The 19,240-nt window shown below is 37.0% G+C and overlaps 2 protein-coding genes across 4 annotated transcripts in view; both read left to right on the forward strand.

Moving 5' to 3' along the window:
- The first annotated feature begins 3,982 nt into the window (after positions 1–3,982).
- Positions 3,983–6,884, forward strand: LOC107718170 (plasmalemma vesicle-associated protein-like). Its single transcript, XM_016525149.1, has 5 exons — positions 3,983–4,437; positions 4,818–4,890; positions 5,074–5,786; positions 5,922–6,486; positions 6,597–6,884. Exons 1-5 carry the CDS (start codon positions 4,051–4,053, stop codon positions 6,647–6,649), a joined length of 1,791 nt encoding a protein of 596 aa, XP_016380635.1. The 5' UTR covers positions 3,983–4,050; the 3' UTR covers positions 6,650–6,884.
- Positions 6,885–13,421: 6,537 nt separating this feature from the next.
- Positions 13,422–19,240, forward strand: part of LOC107718073 (anoctamin-8-like) — an 11,471-nt gene continuing 5,652 nt past the window's right edge. Inside the window, exons 1-8 of one of the 3 annotated variants that reach the window (XM_016525017.1) lie at positions 13,422–13,800; positions 16,078–16,188; positions 16,456–16,588; positions 16,737–16,875; positions 17,180–17,276; positions 17,369–17,485; positions 18,044–18,171; positions 18,283–18,444. In XM_016525017.1, coding sequence (XP_016380503.1) covers positions 13,782–13,800; positions 16,078–16,188; positions 16,456–16,588; positions 16,737–16,875; positions 17,180–17,276; positions 17,369–17,485; positions 18,044–18,171; positions 18,283–18,444 — 906 coding nt within the window. In that variant the 5' untranslated portion in view covers positions 13,422–13,781. Of the gene's footprint in view, positions 13,855–15,382; positions 15,412–16,077; positions 16,189–16,455; positions 16,589–16,736; positions 16,876–17,179; positions 17,277–17,368; positions 17,486–18,043; positions 18,172–18,282; positions 18,445–19,240 lie in introns of those variants that run through there. The other 2 variants (XM_016525016.1, XM_016525018.1) reach the window with 2 other exon arrangements.

Below are 19,240 nucleotides of genomic sequence, written 5' to 3' on the forward strand. Positions count from 1 at the left end.
TGTGTGTGTGTGTGTGTGTGTAGGGGGGCTCGGAGGGATTTGACACAGCTATTCAAGCCCACGGTTGCCATGGTATCTCATGCCTTATATGGGCAAAGAAGTCAAAGAGCAGCTCTGCTGGGCACACAAAAAAAGAATGTGGTGTTTTGCTCCTGAGAGATCAGTGACCTCAGGCCTGCTTCAAAGGACTGCAAATATGCCAACAGGACGCCCAAACAGTAAATAAATACCATAAGAGAACATTTAGTTTGGAGCCATGCACAGGCTAGATATATAATGCTCTATAATATTATTAATAGCTTTAATGATTTTAAATCGGACAAAACATTTATAAAGGAAGTATTTAAATTAGCTAGTATCATTATTAGTTTTTTTAATTACTAGTCAGTCATACTAGTAGTGATTGGCATCTTTTTAATTTTCACAAGTAATGATTTATGAAATGCTAGGCTAATACTTATTCCAGTATTTAGTAATATCTTTTCCAGCTTTACTAGTGTTTATATATGAGATACTGTTTATTTATAAGAGGCTATATAATATCTTTCCCAGTTAACAGTAACATTTCTTATCTCACTAGTTACAATTGCCTTTTCAATAATGACTCAAAATGGTTACATTATACTTCAATGAAAAGTTTTACTAGTAATATTAAAAATGCTACTGTAGTGTCTAATAAAAGGTACTAATTTAGAGTAAATAGGATTAGAAAATAGTAGTACCTAAATGAATACAGATACCAGTAAAGCTAAAATGCGTATAAATAGTACGCCAAATAAAAACGAAAACTCGTGGTATTGATACGCAAAAATGGACTTTGGCGTGCATATGATACGCATGTGTTTGGCGTGCATATAATAGCAGTTTTCGCGTGCATATGATACGAAATTTGTTGGTGTGCATATGATACGCAGTTTTCGCGTACATATGATACGCATCTACCCCACAACCCTAAACCTACCCATCGCGTAGCATATACACGCCAAAGTCCATTTTTGCGTATCAATACCACGAGTTTTCGTTTTTATTTGGCGTACTATTTATATGCACTTTCATGAGATCGGGTTGACCAGCAACAACTGGAATACTGGTAAACCTTGAAATGGATATACATGCTAGTTGGAACTTGGAAGTGACTAGTTGATATCTGAACTACAGATCCCAAATGGAATTCAAAATATGTGCAATTTGTTTTCAGTTACAATGGATTAGATACTTGTCACTGAGTACTAGTTTGTTCTGAAGTAACAGTAAAACTGATACTTGTCACTACCAGATGACTTGCTAGTATATAAAAAAATACTGTTAATGTAAATTAGTTTTAAGGAATAAACATTAAAACGCTTGGAGATGCTTTATGATCAAAGTGATTAAAGTACAAATCCTGTTAATGGCAGTTACCAGATAAGGTTTCAGTAATAACCAGAGAGTGTATCTACAGGTCAGGTAAAGCTTAAATTTAAAAAGTAAACCAGATTTACGTAGCAAGAGGTCAGAGAGTAGGAAAGGCATAATTTTGTGTAATAATAATTTTGTGCAATATTTTGCACAATTATCAAACAATGCAGGTGAGCTTTGCAAGGTCACAGGTTCAGCCAAAGATTTTGGTTCAGCACTGTTTCCAGTATAAAGAGGAATATACATCAATGAGAAAGCCATCCAGGCTGTACATCTTGTTGTTGATCCAGGAGACAGCTGTCTCTTGTTTTGAGATTTAGATCTTGGCCACTAGTTCACATAATTATCCAAAGGTCACACTCCAGAGAAAAACATTTCATTTGCTGCCCCAACTCAACCTCTGCTTCCTTCTCAACTGTTTCTGTGAATTCATATTCTTAGAAACAAAAACATACCCTGGTTACTCAATGAAACCAGCAGCAAACTGACTTGGCATCATCAATTTATATAAACTCTTTATCAAGATTTGGTCAAATACGGTGTTTGTGTGAGCATGGGTGCGAGAGAGTGCACACAAAAGAAAAGAGTCTGAGAGAGCATGCTTGAGTTATGTGCATTGTACAAGCTGGGAGTTTATTTGGCCTTTGACCCCAGGGTTCAGGAATGTGATTGATCTCTTTTAGGATACAGGGTAGCATTGCAGCTCTTACTTATGCTGATTTTACTGAGCCCTGGAGACTTTTCATAAAATATTGTTTTTATTATGCAATAAAATATTTGTATTTTATTATTTGAATATATTTTATTTTATGAAATATTTCATATTGCTTTATTATTTAATTTTATTTAGCAATAAAATAAAAATATTTGTATTCTATTTTATTTTTATTTTATTTCAATGTGTATATTAAATGACAAAATGCTACAACAGTGTTATTCCAAGTGTTATTTGGAAATATCCCCATCTAGTGGTGAGATTCAGAGGCTACATTCACAGGTCTTGAAGGTGAATTCTTTACATTGTTTTGTATGTCAACATATTCTTATTCCAGTTTAGTATCAGAGACGGATTTCTCTGAAAAGTGTAAACACTGACTCTGTGGCTCTACAAAAACATTGCTCTGTTTGAGTCCAGCTAACAAGGAACATTCAAATGAAATGTTCAAACAAACAAATAAATTTACAACATTTAGAGAGAACATTCAGAAATAACATTTTCATAACTTAATGGGAACGTTAGCAAATTGTTTTTAGAACATTATTTTTATTAGCTGCCTGGTAGCATCCAAAGGAGGTCAACTATACCTGTGGAGAACTAATAGCATCTCAATGGCAGTTTAGTTTAGGTAGCTAACTATCAAACCATATATCATCTATAATTCCTGATGCCATCCAATTAAAATATTTTACTCTACCGAGTTAAAATTTTATTGCTGTGTCACTCCTTAATTTTTTTTTTCTATAGATCATCCGGAATCACAGGCTTCATTACTTTTAAATTATGTTTAATTACTTTCTTTTTATACCTCTTGTTGTTATGTAAAGTCTCATCAGTGCAATTACATAACACAAGCACAAACGTTTTAACGTTAATGAGGTGATGTGTGATTTGGTAAGTTTACAGGATTTGGAAACATTTGAAACAACAGTGTGTGAATCAATCTTGTTAGATGATGATAATTTTAACGTCAGGAGTATTTTAAAAACGGATAAACAGGACGATTAATTCTTGATAATGTCAGCAGATGTGTATACATCTGTGTTTATTACTGATTTCCTTCATTTGTTCAGTAGTTTACCTAAGAAGTGTCCAGACAGTGCCTTCTGCGTTTGTCACTTTGAGACACAGCTATGAATTACTGCTTCCTCTTGGAATCGGGGTGGCACATCAACAGTTCCTGGCAGGAAAGCCACATGCTTTCATAATATTCTTATCCTCCAGCTCATAAGATATATATAAGACATCAGGAAAAAACACGATGTTTAGAAACATATGGCTCAACAACTACAGCATATTATATAAAAGCACAAAGTTATGGTTAGTAACTTAATTGCAATATGTTTAAACTAAAACTGGCCATGGAGTGAAATGCTTTGGTCAAAGGTAATGTTTTAGTAAGGCACAATATACAAACCACATCCTCATCCTACCTACGTCAGGAAGAATTTTAGACAGCATGTACAAATGTGTTGTACATTTCTTGAGTCAATCAGAAGAATTTTAGAGCATCTGTTACGTAATACCAATATAAACTCTAATAAACAAAATTGTAGAATGTCATATAATAGATTCAAATCATCTCTGAATATCTGTTCAAAACAGCACGTAGTCAAACCGTCAACCATGTGCTTTCTCCAGTGCCAACATGCTGTCAAGCAAAAGGATCTGTTTTGGCAGGACATGCATATTGGAACAATGTACTGTCTGGGTTTGGGCCACCCCCTGGTCAGTGCGTGATGTTGTTCTAACCTCTGAAATCATGACCGTAGGGTGGGCCAGGGAAGCGTCATCCAATGGGAGGTGCAAGAAAACAATATAAGCTGGCAGAGTTAACATATTTAACTTCTTATTTTGCCTTTGATGTTTTAGAAGAACATTTTTGCATAGTGAAGGAGCTGGGGCTTTATTGATAAGGCCACATTTGAGCAGTAATGTACAACAGTAGTTACTCTCAGGCCAACTTTGGCTTGGCTGCTAAGAAGATGCATAAATCGAAAGGCAAGAGCTGTGGTTACTACATGAAGATTGTCTTCTTTTTCTCCTCACTCATCCAGTCTCTGATCATTGCGAGTCTGGTGCTCTTTCTGGTGTACGGACAGCCCGAGCACACGGTGGAGGAAAAGAGGCTGCAAGAGTTGGACCAAAGTGTAAGCAAACTCACGATGGAAAATTTCATTCTCCGTGGGAAGGAAAAGAACCTCACCAAAGTTCTGAACGTCACTCTCACTGCAAAGCTGAGCAATGACAAAGCTCTGGCTGAATTACGCAGACTGGCGAACACCTCATCTATGGCAATAAGGAGCATGCAAGCAACGATGGTGAGATTTGGGGCAAACTTTAAATGTATTCAAATAATTAATTTGTTGTAGATAACATTATGTTTCATACAAAAGAGAATACTCTGGTGTTTTAAAAGGGTACTTAATTAATTAATTGCATGGTGTATGGTGTTCTAAGAATGTTTTCTTAACATTCCCATTAGGCTATGAAACAGTAATTTCCAAAAGTTTTGTCAACGTTTTCAAAATGTCCTTTCTTTTTTTTAAATGTAAGAACTTTTCCTTGGTAATATGAACGTTCTGAAAAACACTGGCTTTTAAACTTTTAAACTTCAATGAATTTTGCGGATAGAGATTTAGAGCATTAAAATGCATAACTTCAATCTCAATGAACAGTTTTTTGTGCTTTTTTTTTACAGTATCGATGTGAGACGGAAAAAAGAATGGCTGCACCTCGCGCATGCCCTCCTATGTTCTGTCCAGATCCAAATGGTGAGATGGTTCTTTAGAAAAATTCTTACACTGAATATTTTTTACTTTTACAAATTAGTTCAGTACAAAAATGTTCAATTTATGTTTATTTAACACACTGACTGTAACTCCTGCATAAAGGTAATCAAGCATTTTTTCAGTGAACTGTTTCAACTATAGTTTTTGTTTGTTTGTTTTTTCAAGACAACAACAGACGTTTGCAAAGTATGCTCCAGCAGTCAGAAGAAATGCTAAAGCTGGTTAAAGCGAACTTTACTCAGATGGTGGCCATTATTAAAACTGAGTTGGACAACTCCAACAAAGACAAGGATGGGTATCACTTGGAAGCAATTAGACTAAGGCGAGACAAGGCTTTCCTTGAAGAAGAGCTCATCTTGTTTCAAGATAAGTGCAAAAATGGTTTTGTCAATTCTTTACAAGGAATCCCAGATGTCACTAAAGAATTCCTCAAAAGGATCGATGACCTCTTCTCAAAACACATTTCTTTCCAACTAACATGTGATAAACAAAAAAATCAGCTTGAAGATATTCGGGAAAACTGTAGCAGTCTTTCAAGAGAAGTTGAGAACAAGCTCCAGTCATATATGGACATAGTGGGGAACCAGTTCACAAAAATTAATGGGGAAAATGCCAAATATATGATAGAGAACAAACGCCTGAAAGAGGACGCTACTTGGTGCAATCAGAATCGCAGTGCCATGAATCGCGAGAATCGCAAAACTCTTGAACAACTTCAGCTCAAGAATGACAAAGACAGTGAAAAACTTCTGCTAGAGAATAGAAAGCTAAAAGGAGATAACGACCTGAAAGAAAACCTTCTCTCAGTGAAAGAAAAAGAAATTAAAATGCTCACAAACACCATTGAGACTCTCAATACTTCACTTGCCAGCTGTAAGGTGAGGTTACTATGGTATAATTATACATAAGCACAATGTTTTATTGTTTATTTTAATATTACAAACAGCTATGTTTGCAATTATAAATTAAATATGTGTTTATAATGAACTTGAATTACTTTCTCTATTTTTCAGCAACCAATGCGAACTAACCCATTCATGACCAACTACGGTTTGCCAAACATACCACATACTGGTGGAACCGGTCTGAGTTCAACAGGACTGAGCAAACCAATTATGCCATGGCCCGGGACCGGCTCCAATGGGCCAGCATTTCCCAGTCCTAATGGTGTAGGATCAAGCACAAGATGGGGCAGCACAGGATCAGGTGTGACAGGATCATTAAATACAGCTGTAGGGGCGACAGGGACTCTTTCAGGTGGACCGGGCAGCATAGGATTAGGTGGGCCAGGATCAAGTAGAATAGGTCTAGCCCAGACTGGGACAAGTAGTTTGGGTGGAATAGGACCAGGGTTGACAGGATTTGGCAGTGCTGGATCAAGCCCTACTGCAACTGGCAATATAGGACAAAGTGGAGCAGGGATGACAGCATTCAGCAGTGCAGGATCAAGTGGAGTAGGGATGGGAAAACCAGCGATAGGAGGTGCAGGTGTTGCCTCAGTTGGGTCTAACGCACCTGGATTTGGAGCATCTCTTGGAGGAACAAGAACACCAATGGGTGGGAGTGAAGTAAGCCAAGGTAAACCAAGCCGAAGTGGTATTAGTCTTTTAACTGATATATCATTTACTCAGTGTTTTGTGCTTATTTTCACAATGAATATTTCCTAACCTTTTATGTTTGATTTACAGCACAGATAAATCTCCATTTGAAGGAGCTGCATCGTTATTCACTCCCAAACTGAGGGAGTGAACAAAGTCCTGGCAAAACCCCAGGCAAAATCCTAGCCAGAACGGTCTATAACAGTTTGAAAATAGAAAACATAACTATACTGACCCTGTAAGTCTGTAAAGTGAATACTAATTATTAACATGAATGTTATTTACATTTTGTAGGATGAAGCTGATAATGTCTTTTGTGCATTAAAATCATTTATGCTTGTATATATCTTATATATATCTTGTATATATCATTCACTACAATTGTCTTTCATAAACAGTATTTTTGTAGACATTTTTATTTGCTCTCTTGCTACATGGAATAAAAAAATAATTGAAAAATATAAGCATAACATGTTTTATTCAATGTATTATTATTTTGTAATTATCTTAGCATTTTTTTTTTTAAATAATTGGTGAAATAATTCATAAGGAATACAAGACACACAAGTAAAGTCACATTATCAGGGTCTGATAGTTATCTACATATAAAAAGGGGCAAATATGGCTTGGATATAATGTTAATATACTATTGCAGTTAACAGTATTACACTGTAATATACTATAAATGTATATTTCTTACACATAAATACAGCTCAGCCCTGAACCTTACATAAGTACAAAGCCCTAAAATGTTTTTGCATTCTTTCAGCCTCTAAATAAGCTGGAAATTAACAGAACAAATGTGTTTACAGAAAAACACAATGACTCCAGGCCGCAGGTGTATGACACCAATGCAGTAAAACGATCATACGTACAAGAAAAACTATCAATGAAATTTTCAATAGGTCCACTTCACATAAGCTTAAAATAGCTCTGGCTAACCATCAGGCTATTGTCATTGTTTTGCGTCAATGGGAAGCACTATTTAAAACAGAGCCGCTCTCCAACCAAAGCAAACCCATTTAAGTGTCATACCGAGTCATCACTCAAACAACGTGCAGGAAGGTTGAAGTCAGTAAAGTGATAGCATTAATGCATTCTGACGATAAATATGTTGTGAAATAATGGAATCGATCTGAAATATGATTCATATTAAAAATGCAGCCTGTGAGTATTGTGAATGAAGAAAGAAATGAATCTTAAATGCAGAGTAAGGTACTGGCAACGCTGCATTATGTGAACATAATGTAAAAAAATTAAAATGATTTCCCATGTCAACAAGCATCCTGTCACCAGGAATGCCAAAAAGGTGGATCAGACAAAAGCAAAGAAACAGGGCGCCAATTAATATATAGAGGCATCACAGAAGGAGCCTGCCATCCAGCTTAAAGGATATCCTTTGTTTGACATACGTGGTTTTCCACTTAAGACAGTAAGATCTCCGGTTCTCAAAGAAGGTAGACAAGTTTTGGTGGCTCTGACGTCTGGGACATTGACAGCAACATCTTTGAACTATCTTTGTAAAGACACAGAGACATATACAGAAAACAATGCAATTATTGTTTGTGGATGTGGAATGTTTAGTGCCAGTGTCTCTGAACTTTATATAAACTAGCTGATGTTATCCTGGGCTTTCTCCTGATGATAAAGGCCAGATTAAATGGTCCACCTGGGCTTTTTATTTTATTTCTGCCATGCTCCATTTTAACGACATTAAGTCATAAAGAATTTTTCTTTGGGGTCTTTTAAAAATAAGCATGGTGTTCTGCATCTCGAGGTAAATATCCCTTCTCCACCCTCCGTCAGGAAACACATAGGTGCTTATAATTATTACCTCCTTCCTACCTAGGTCAGAACTCATCACCTTTTGTCTCTAGAAGCTAGCATTCTTTGTTCCCCCAAAGCACTAATTGCATTTCCCATTTGCTTGGCCCTTCTATGCCCACTATTCTGGTAAAGACATTAAAGGCCAAAACCATCTCTTGTTGACCTCTACACATGGTCTCTTGTGGGTCTAGATTATATAATATTTTCTAGAAGATGAAAACAGCAAATGCTATTTATAGCAAATGTGTTTTTAATTAAAACGTGTACTAAAAATATTCTTAAACTACATGGAACTTTTCACTAACACTGCACAGTACTGCCAATTATTCCAATAGTCAGGTGTATGTGTACAGCTGCGAGAAAATAAATTTTCAAATACATTGGAGTCATTTTTTGTGAGTATGGAAAAAGCCTTTCATTCAAATTATTAACTTTTAAAAATGATTGATAATAATTTTATTTGGATCTGCTTTATGCTGATACAGACATAAATATTATAATTACATACAAATGCTAATGGAAAAAAAATAATACAAAATACGACTGGTTTGTCTAGATTACAAATGAAATGCAGCATCAGTGAAGTATATAATACTGAATATAATATTTTTTTGTTTCTATATTCATTTTATATTTAAAATTGAATTTCAATTAACTTAAATTGAATTAGTCCAAGCACTGAAGTTTCTGAACGCTATTGTATTTGTACTGTTTTACCAATTTTTTTTTTCTGCGCTAAATGTGTCTGCGTCTGCGTGTGATAGTACGGAGCCCCTAAAGGGACATGGTGGCGGAAAAAAAATTAGGGGTGGGAGGAAATTTTTTTTTGCGTTCTCTCGCAAAACTTTTGCGTTCTCTCGCAAAGATATTTGCGTTCCCTCGCAAAACGCAAATATCTTTTGCGAGAGAACGCAAAAGTTTTGCGAGAGAACGCAAAAGTTTTGCGAGAGAACGCAAAAGTTTTGCGAGAGAACGCAAAAGTTTTGCGAGAGAACGCAAAAGTTTTGCGAGAGAACGCAAAAGTTTTGCGAGAGAACGCAAAAGTTTTGCGAGAGAACGCAAAAGTTTTGCGAGAGAACGCAAAAGTTTTGCGAGAGAACGCAAAAGTTTTGCGAGAGAACGCAAAAGTTTTGCGAGAGAACGCAAAAGTTTTGCGAGAGAACGCAAAAGTTTTGCGAGAGAACGCAAAAGTTTTGCGAGAGAACGCAAAAGTTTTGCGAGAGAACGCAAAAAATCTGACAAATATTTTTTCCTCCCACCCCAAATTTTTTCACTCAATCTGATTTTTTTCCGCCACCATGTCCCTTTAGGGGCTCCGTATGATAGAGATCTCAAACTTGATGGTGGTTAGTTTCAAATCCCTCCATTTCTCAGGCACCCTAACACACGTCGGACACCAGGTGGTGCTATCATAAGTACAATAGTAGCCTACATTTCTGCATTTTAGTCATAACTCTGGAAGAGCTAACTGAACCCTCTAGTCAAGAAAAAACTACTTTTTTTTAGGGTGTTGGTTTTAATTACACAAATCTTGGCACACATCATCCTAAGACCCTCATGACAAAATTTATCATGACAATTTTGATTTAGGAAATCTTGTGAAGCCAAATAAATGCTCTGGCATCATCCATTTTGACTAAATGACCTGTATCTGCTCAATGTAGTGTCCGAAGTTAACAAAACTTCTTTGTTGACAGTCTAATCCTAATTAGGTTTCTCTAGTAACCATATTTTGTTCCAACTTCCGCATGTAAACAATGCATATGACATACCACAAGTAGTCAGTGAATTTCAACAACATTTATAAATGTCACGATTGCTGAATTAGGAGTTTATGACTATATGAACCAGCATGGTTAAAGGGTTAGTTCACCCAAAAACGAAAATTCTGTCATTAATTCACCCTCATGTCGTTTCAAACCCGTAAGACATTCGTTCATCTTCAGAACACAAATTAAGATATTTTTGATGGAATCTGAGAGCTGTCTGACCCTGCATAGATAGCAATACAACTGAAATGTTCCCAAGTCCAGAAACGTAGCAAGGAGATCTGTAAAATAATCCATGTGATATTAGGGGTTTAATTGTAATTTTAGAAGCTACGAGAATACTTTTTGTGCGCTAAAGAAAAAAAAACGACTTTATTCAACAATTCGCCTCCTCCGCAACCTTCATTGCGAGTAAATCACTCGCATATGCGACTAAATCTTCACTCTGGGCGACTAAATGTCTAATATTAGCCAATTGCTAATAAATTCTCAGATTTTACTCGCCAGTGTGTGAGTTGGAGGCTAAGTATAAGTTTAGCTCAGATATATTTTCACTCGCCGAACACTCTCTGACTGAGCGCTTCTGCGTTTCACTCTCCGTCAAGCGATCTGTGCTGTTTTTCAGTTCATCTGAATGGATGGGCAACGCACCTGTATTTAACATACCGTAAACTCTAGTGTGAAGGCGCACGACTCGCCGTCGCTTTGTTTCACACACACGCAGCGAGAGAGAGGGAGAGAATTGACGCGCTACCTATGCACGCTACATGTAAACGATATTCTTTGTTGTATTTTGCTGTCAAAATAACGGAATTCCATTGGAATTCTTCAGGTTTTACCTATTATCGTCCCCGTTTTGATTTCAGCAAATCAGTTTGAGCGAACGCACACAACCTGATTAATATTCATGAATCCAGTAGCTCATTAATCCTTGGTGTGTTTTATATTGTTCTTATTAGTAGAATTCGTATCATTATCTTATCAGTATTTTTGTTAGTTTTTCCCCAATTTTTAATTTTTTTACAGAAACACTGAATGACCAAAAAATCACCACCAGTTCGAAGTTCAGTTAAAATGACTAATATGCATTCATAGCCTACATGGTTATCAAGTTTTAATTCTAATTACTAAAGTTCTATCATTAAATAACATTGATTATCATATTATAATGCTTGACTGACTGATGTTAAGAGTGTACTTTCAGATATTTATAAAACTGTGCCATTTCACAAACAAACAGGTATGCTGTTCTGTGTCAGCTGGACACAAGGATAAGCTGTTTTCGTTCAAATCAATATCACAACAACGTATACATAGGAAACAGATCCGGCGTGACGCAGCTGACACAGAACAGCATATGCTGTTTACATTTTTGGGTGAACTATTTATTCATTATAAATAGTCATTTAGTTATAAGTTTAATCTTCAATAAGTTTACACTTCAGTACAAATTACTTTATAAAGCCATTTGTACCTAATAGAACCTAATAAAAATATTATCGGGGTCCTGCCTTCACTGATTGGAACCTAATAAAAATATTATCGGGGTCCTGCCTTCACTGATTGCAGATGTAGGCAGATAATGTAATTATCAGTTAGTGTTGTAATTATAGGCCTACGTGCTATTCAAGCTGAACAGCCTTCTGTAAACCAATTATAATTTGGTCTTCAGGTTCTAAGTGACAGTGACTGTTTGAAAGTCATTCCATGAAATGGGTGCCTCTTCTATTTTGAAAAGGTGATTTTTAGAGTAAATTTGATATAGATTTATGAGATTTTAAACATTCTATTAGAAAAAAATAATGTCTTTAAGTGTTAACAAATTCACTTTCACACCAAGCTAAATTTAAAAATGTTAATGTTTTTATATACAGAAGCTGTCTTTACAGAAGTAACAGGGATGACAGTTTTATAGCTCATTTTGTAATTACTGGTCTTGTGCGTATGTCATGACACTAGAGTCACTAGACAGATTAAATGCTGATATTTTTACAGCATTTTATTTTTCATCACATTTTCAATAATCAATTGTTTAGTGACCAAAAGCATGTTAGTAGGGTTAACGTTTTAAGATTGCCCCCTACTGAAAAAAGTAGCAATTTATATTATAAAGTGATAAAGAATGCTCCGGTTACTAATGTAACCTTGGTTCCCTGAGATACGGTAAAGTGTTGCATCGCTGATGCTGCGCTCCGCCGCTTGCTGAGGCGTGTCCTCGGCCTGTCTGACTCCACCGGCCTGCCTACCTTACGGTGTTTGTAGCATGGTGCAAAGGACAGAGAGGCTGCGTCTTTGACGGGTTTTCCGTTTGGGGTCCTGCAGTTTGCACTCGTATGGCATACGGGATGTGGTTCGACAAGGGGCGCTTGCTGTACTCACTTAATGAGGGACTTCTCTGGTTATCTAATTTTTACTCAACAGTTAGACTGCTGGGTCGGACATATATTCTCACTTAACATTATGAAGAGTTCCGATGCAAAAGCCTCTAAGTGTCATCTGAAATTTTCATCTAAAATGAGCATTTTTATCAGGCTCCTATATTTATGTTCAGTTATTTCACTTTAATAGCCTAGAAAATGACCTATGCCATTAAAGTAAAATGACTGAATCTAAGCATAGTAGCCTGATAAAAATGCTCAGTTTAGATGAAAATTTCAGATGGCACTTAGAGGCTTTTGCATCCGAACTTTTCATATTTGACAGATACCATGATTGTTTGTGGAGAATGTGTATTCTGAATTGTTTATTGTCCTGTTCTTTTATGTATTTTATATTTATTGTTGATTTTAAAGCTATTTGAGCTTGGGAAAAGCGCTATAAAAATTAAACTTGTTTTTATTATTATTATTTATTTAAATTATGCTATATATTTGAATAAAGTGGAGTTATGATGGATAAACTGATGCATAAACTGGGAACACGGTTCACTGAGAAAGGAGTAAAATAAATAAATAAATCTAAAATACTTTTAATTGATTATTATTGATGTGTTGGGGAAAAAGCCTGTAACAACACAGTAAAAGAGTCAGCTATCTATTGTTTACACAAATTCACAAGGGACACAAAACATCCCATTTCATGGCATGATCCTTGAAGAAGTGGTCAATATTGGCTGCAATACAGCTTAAAGTACAAAACAACCTCAGTAAGACTATTCAGTAATTATATGTTCAGATACCAAATCCAGTCTTTAGTCTTACCTGTACTGAATTTCCACCTCTTTGTGCGCGAGAGTTTTGCTTATTCACTCTGATTGGCTCGTTTCAGTACATCTATGAATTATGCACATCACATTGCGTAATTTTCCAGTCAAGATGAGACAAATGGCGCATACAACAACTGAACTTACTGACAACAACTTACAGGCAAACAAAACAGAGAAATAAAGCGAAATAATACAGCTACGCGGCGAAACGTATAGTGTATGAATGGAAGCTCTTCTAAAACGATGAGCAAATACGCTGAGTGTTGACAACGCCATGGATGATCGATGTCAGCATGTGATTGAGGATTTATTCAGTGGTCAATGGACACTCTGCACCTGTTTGCATCTGGAAAAGGCTCTAGCCGCTGGGGAAGCCTTGCTGGACCTGGCCGTGCAGTTTCAGCACAAGTACCAACGACGGCATCAGCACAGCTGACGTATTCATAAAGCAGCGCAAAGCGAAGATCTCACGCGATGTCCTCGGCGGTGTTAGGTGAGTGACACTCAGACATGCAGACGCTTGCATGTTGTTATCCAGCTGTCGTAGGTGAGTTCAAACCAAAAATATGCGTGTTTATACATCGCTGTGTATTTTCTCTCTAGTATAGGACAAGACGAGCTATTAGGGGCAGAATACAATAATACTAAAGGTTGATATCTGAAGGTCTAATATTTGTCTAGTAAACCTTATTTGCCTTCGTTATCGTCTGTTGACATTATATGTAAGTGTTAAATGGAATAGGCGCTTCACCTGTATGTGGTGGACACACAAGCACCTATAATACACAAAACATTTCCTACCTATTGATGAAAATATCTGTAATTGTGCTCATTCAGATTATTACCATTATGTAATTCAAACATTTGTACTTTAATAAGTCCATATATTTCCTGAGGCAGGCTTATTCTCCACCGTATGTGCATTGATCCTGCTTGTTATGCTTAAAATCCTCCCTTGATGTTCATTATGTTTGAATGCTCAGCCATAATTGTGTTTAAAACCATTAGAGCTGCTCAGCAACTGAAATGCATATTCATAATGCCACAATTTTTAATGCAATTCTACAATATTTGCCATAAATAGGACTAAACGCTTCACTTGCGATGAGCTACCTCTTTTTATCTAGTTCTTCTTTCTGTCCTAATCTGTTTTGCTATGTGAAAGCTCTTGCAATCAGGTAATATCACAAATTCACACTTTTACATGTGTTTTTTTATTCTTCAACAAACTCAGGCATGGAATTCAATTTTGTATAAGTGAATAATGTTAGATAATGTTAGATAATAATAATGTGATAATGTTCACTTCTCATTTTCTTCACACTTCATGTAACTGTCACTAAAAAAGAGCACAGTTTGTGACACAGTGGTCAGAAAATTGATAACATCTCTCACACAAGAACTCTATTTCCTCCAAAAAATGCTTAAACTTAGAATGAGCGCTTCCACATGAGGAAAGCCGTGTTTAACATATTGGTTATGGTAAATAAAACAGCAACTTGACTGAATTTGGTACATTACCAATAGCCCTCTTATCCCATTGAAGCAACACTTTCTACAACAACTTATACAACAGCATATTGCCATCAGCCTCTCATATTTCGGGGCATAATGCTGAGCTTAAAGGATTTGGGTAAGTGTAAAAAGAGGCTTGGTTTCTGTGGATGTGGACAACGACTATTGAAATATCTGTTTGGTTTGACCTTAATAGGATGACAGCTCAAATGGAAAGCTGAGTGGTTTGTGATGTGTGTGCAGACGTTTTAGTGGTCATATAGTAACTATACAAAAAAAGTCACTCAGGCCCTTAATGATGGAATTAATAACATTTTTGGTTCCTTTTATAAACACACACACACACACACACACACCTTATATACTGTATATCCACCTTTTTGTTGTCTTGCTGCATGACCCACTTTCTCTTGAGACTCAGTTCACAGACAGATGACCTGACATTTTCCTTTAGAATTTGCTGGTATAATTCAGAATTCATTGTTCCATCAATGAAGACGAGCCTTCCTGGCCCAGATGCAGCAAAACAGCCCCCAACGATGATACCACCACCACCATGTTTCATAGATGGGATAGGTTTCTTATGCTGGTATGCAGTGCGTTCCTTTCTCCAAACATAACACTTCTCTTTTAAACCAAAAAGTTCTATTTTGGTCTCATCTGACCAAAAAACATTTGTCCAGTAGCCCTCTGGCTTGTCCACATGATCTTTAGCAAACTGCAAACGGGCAGCAATGTTCTTTTTGGAGAGCAGTGGCTTTCTTCTTGCAACTCTGCCATGCACACCATGGTTGTTCAGTGTTCTCCTGATGGTGGACTCATGAACATTAACATTAGCCAATGTGAGGAAGGCCTTTAGTTGCTTAGAAGTTACCCTGGGGTCCTTTGCAACCTCGCTGACTATTACAAGTCTTGCTTTTGGAGTGATCTTTGTTGGTCGACCACTAACAGGGCAACAGTGGTCTTGAATTTTCTCCATTTATGAACAATATGTCTGACTATGGATTCGTGGAGTCAAAACTCTTTAGAGATGGCTTTGTAACCTTTTCTAGCCTGATGAGCAACAGCAAATGTTTTTCTGAGGTTCTCAGAGATCTCCTTTGTTTGTGCCATGATACACTTCCACAAACATAATCAGACTTTGATAGATCCGTGTTCTTTAAATAAAACAGGGCATGCAATGACACCTGATAGTCATCGTACTGATTACTATAACATAATAACTTCTTTCTATCTTTTTTCCTCTTGCAAACAGAGAAATTGCTCAGAGGTCGTCTCTTTCATGCCAGACAGTACCTCATGAAGCATAAATCCACGATCACAATGGCACCCACTGAAAACTGTGATGTTCTTATGACATTCCCAGGTGCGAAAGTTATGTCTTTCAGTTTTGCTGTTTGCTCTAATACAGTTATTAGATAATGCAGATGTATTTTCTCAGCTTCACATCACAAATGTTATATATGTAACATTTGCTACCTTACAGTATGAATGTAATTGTGCATTTTTACATATAACATGTTTTACAATATATTTAAAAATAAAGTGTGGTAATAAACCACATAATAATAATTTGTGAATTTCTTTGATCTACTGATGAACATATTTCAGCATGTTATCGTCTTTTCCACAGACACCACAGATGACCATACACTGTTATGGTTACTTAACCAAATCCGGTTGGGAATTCCACAAATCAGAATCCAGTTCCGACAGCATAAATACACGCATACCTATGCATTCTTCATAACCTCAACCTTTGAAAAGTAAGACATAGTGGAAAACCTGCTCAACTCTGGAAGTATCGCATCACAGTTATTGTATTGCATTTTTCGATATAAAATGTCTGAAACATTTGACAGATGGTCACTAGGTCCTAAATAAATACAGCATCAGAATTGTTTTTGTCTTAAGCTTGTTGCGTGGAGCCGAACAGATGGGGATGCAAAAGGCAGTGAAGCCATGCTACGGAGGCGGCACTCGCAGGTTTTCATGTGAGGAGGATGACATCTATGAAAACATCGAGAGTGAGCTGTGTTTCTTCACATCACAGGTTTGCTGTTAATCTCTCATTTCCTGTCTTCTCATGTGAAGTCATTAAATGTCTAATGTCATAAAGGTGTTTCCGACACAATTGCATGGCAATTTCTAACTTCTTTTTTTTTGGCAAACTGGTTGCTAATTTGCATGAATTCATACAATCTCAATCATACATTTTCGTACAATCTGTTTATACCCCGCTGATAGTTAGGTTCAAAGGAGGACACTTATTGTTTTTTTGTTTTTTTGAAATCGCATATTTCCTCACAAATCACAAATAACATTTTCTCATGAGATCTTCTCTCTTATTTCTTTAGGAGCGTCAGAGTATTATCAAATATTTGTTTGATAATCTGCGGGCAAAACATGGCGAGTCCCTTCATAATATTCACTTCCTGGAGGGCCAACCAATCAGTAGATATTTTAACATTTCTTTTCTTCTAAAATGTTCGTTGTCAAATTTTTTTTTTCTTCAAATCTGATCAAATTTTGTGTGTTCTTGGCAGTACCAGAGCTTATAACCAGGGGTGTGATTCTTCAAATGTTTCCTCTTCATGAGCAGAGAATCCTGAATCAGCTGATGACGTCCTGGGTTCAGGCAGTCTGTGAGAGGCAACCTCTAGGTGAGAACTCCTGTGTTTTTGCTAACATGCACAGGATTTGACTAACTTTTAGTTATTCTGAGATGGCTGATGCTTTTCAATGGTTGCGTAATGAGATTCCAGGCCAAGGCTCTTCCTTTAGCAAACAAACTCATGTGTACCTAGCTACCTGCTTTCCTCAGTACAGACTGATTTGCTTTGAGCAAATATCAAGTGCTACAGTATGAATTCTGAATGCAATCTACGAGTCACTGCATGTCTTATGTGTAATGAGATCTCTAAGAAGAAACCCCTATTATAAGGAACATGTGATTCATCTTGGAACGATGTTAGTTGAGGAATATTTCACTATATTGTAGTTCAGGCATTTTGCATTTTACCCAAGTGCCAATCTAACATGTTTTAGGAAAAAATAAAATCAACAGGGCCTTTTATCATGGGGTAACAAAATAGGTAGCCCTATTATTACCCTCATAATTATGCAAATGTGGCAGATTTTATTCATATTGTTATACTGTAAAAATTTCTTATTTTAAAAGTAGATTAGGCCTGATGGTTTTGTTGTCCTGTTCTTGACAGATGACGTGTGTGATTATTTTGGTGTGAAGATTGGCATGTACTTTGCTTGGTTGGGCTTTTACACCAGCTCTATGCTGTATCCAGCAGTAATTGGCTTTCTGCTCTGGATTTTTGCGGAGTCTGATCAGGCAGGTTGTTTTCCTTGATATCACAATATAGCTTTAGAATGGAAGTATAAAAAGTAAGAGTTTTTAATTTGGTTAGAAGGCATGGTTTTTATCACCAACCTTTTTTTGCAGACAAGTCAGGATATCTGCTGTGTGGTGTTTGCCCTTTTCAATGTGGTGTGGGCAACACTGTTCCTGGAGAGATGGAAGCGGCGGGAAGCAGAACTAGCATATAAGTGGGGAACGCTAGACACCCCAGGAGAGTCACTAGAGGAAGCCCGTCCACAGTTTCGGGTGTGCTGACATCATTTTTACAGAACCTTAAAGGGATAGTTCACCCAAAAATGAAAATTAGCCCATTATTTACTCACCCTCAAGCCATCCTAGGCGTATACATAGGCGGAAATCCCGGGGGGGATGGGGGGGACAGGACCACCCCTATCTGAGGGTTGTCCCCCCTAAAATTATGATTAAAATCCACGCTGTGTATTGCTAATAACAATGTTTTATACTTTAAATAATTGTGTAAGTAATAAAACAACACAAACAGGGTAAAAATGCGTTTTAAGTTTAGAAACATTTTGAGTCTCCCCCTCCCTTGCCTCACAGTGCTTTGGTCCAAATGCCTGCTTTCCTCTTTTACATCACATAGGCTACACATGCACAAGTCCGGTGAGAGGGAAGTCAATAGTTGTAGAACTCCAGTAAGTAAGGCTGTCAAGGCTATTTTATTCACTTAAACATTGGATGAAGTGATTATTTTGTCTTTAATACATGATGCCAATGTATTTTTCGATGAGTCCGCTATGTTAGGAATAATAACGTTACCTGCTTGACGGAAAAGGTTGCCAGGCTTTCACAACAAAACCCGCCCAATTGCTACTCAAAACTAGCCCAAACTAACCGTGCTTCGAGGGGGTCCCCCCGCGTTCCGGGGGCTAAAATACATGTTATTGCGGTCGCTTCAACCCGCGGACATGAAAAACAACCCGCGGCAACAGTAATAAAGTAGGGCCAATTCCACGGGAAAACCGCGGACTTGGCAACACTGTGACGGATAGTAATGTCTACAACGGACACGAGCGCTGTC

Source organism: Sinocyclocheilus rhinocerous, unplaced genomic scaffold (genome assembly GCF_001515625.1).
Source record: "Sinocyclocheilus rhinocerous isolate Xijiao unplaced genomic scaffold, SAMN03320098_v1.1 scaffold480, whole genome shotgun sequence".
NCBI lineage: Eukaryota > Metazoa > Chordata > Actinopteri > Cypriniformes > Cyprinidae > Sinocyclocheilus > Sinocyclocheilus rhinocerous.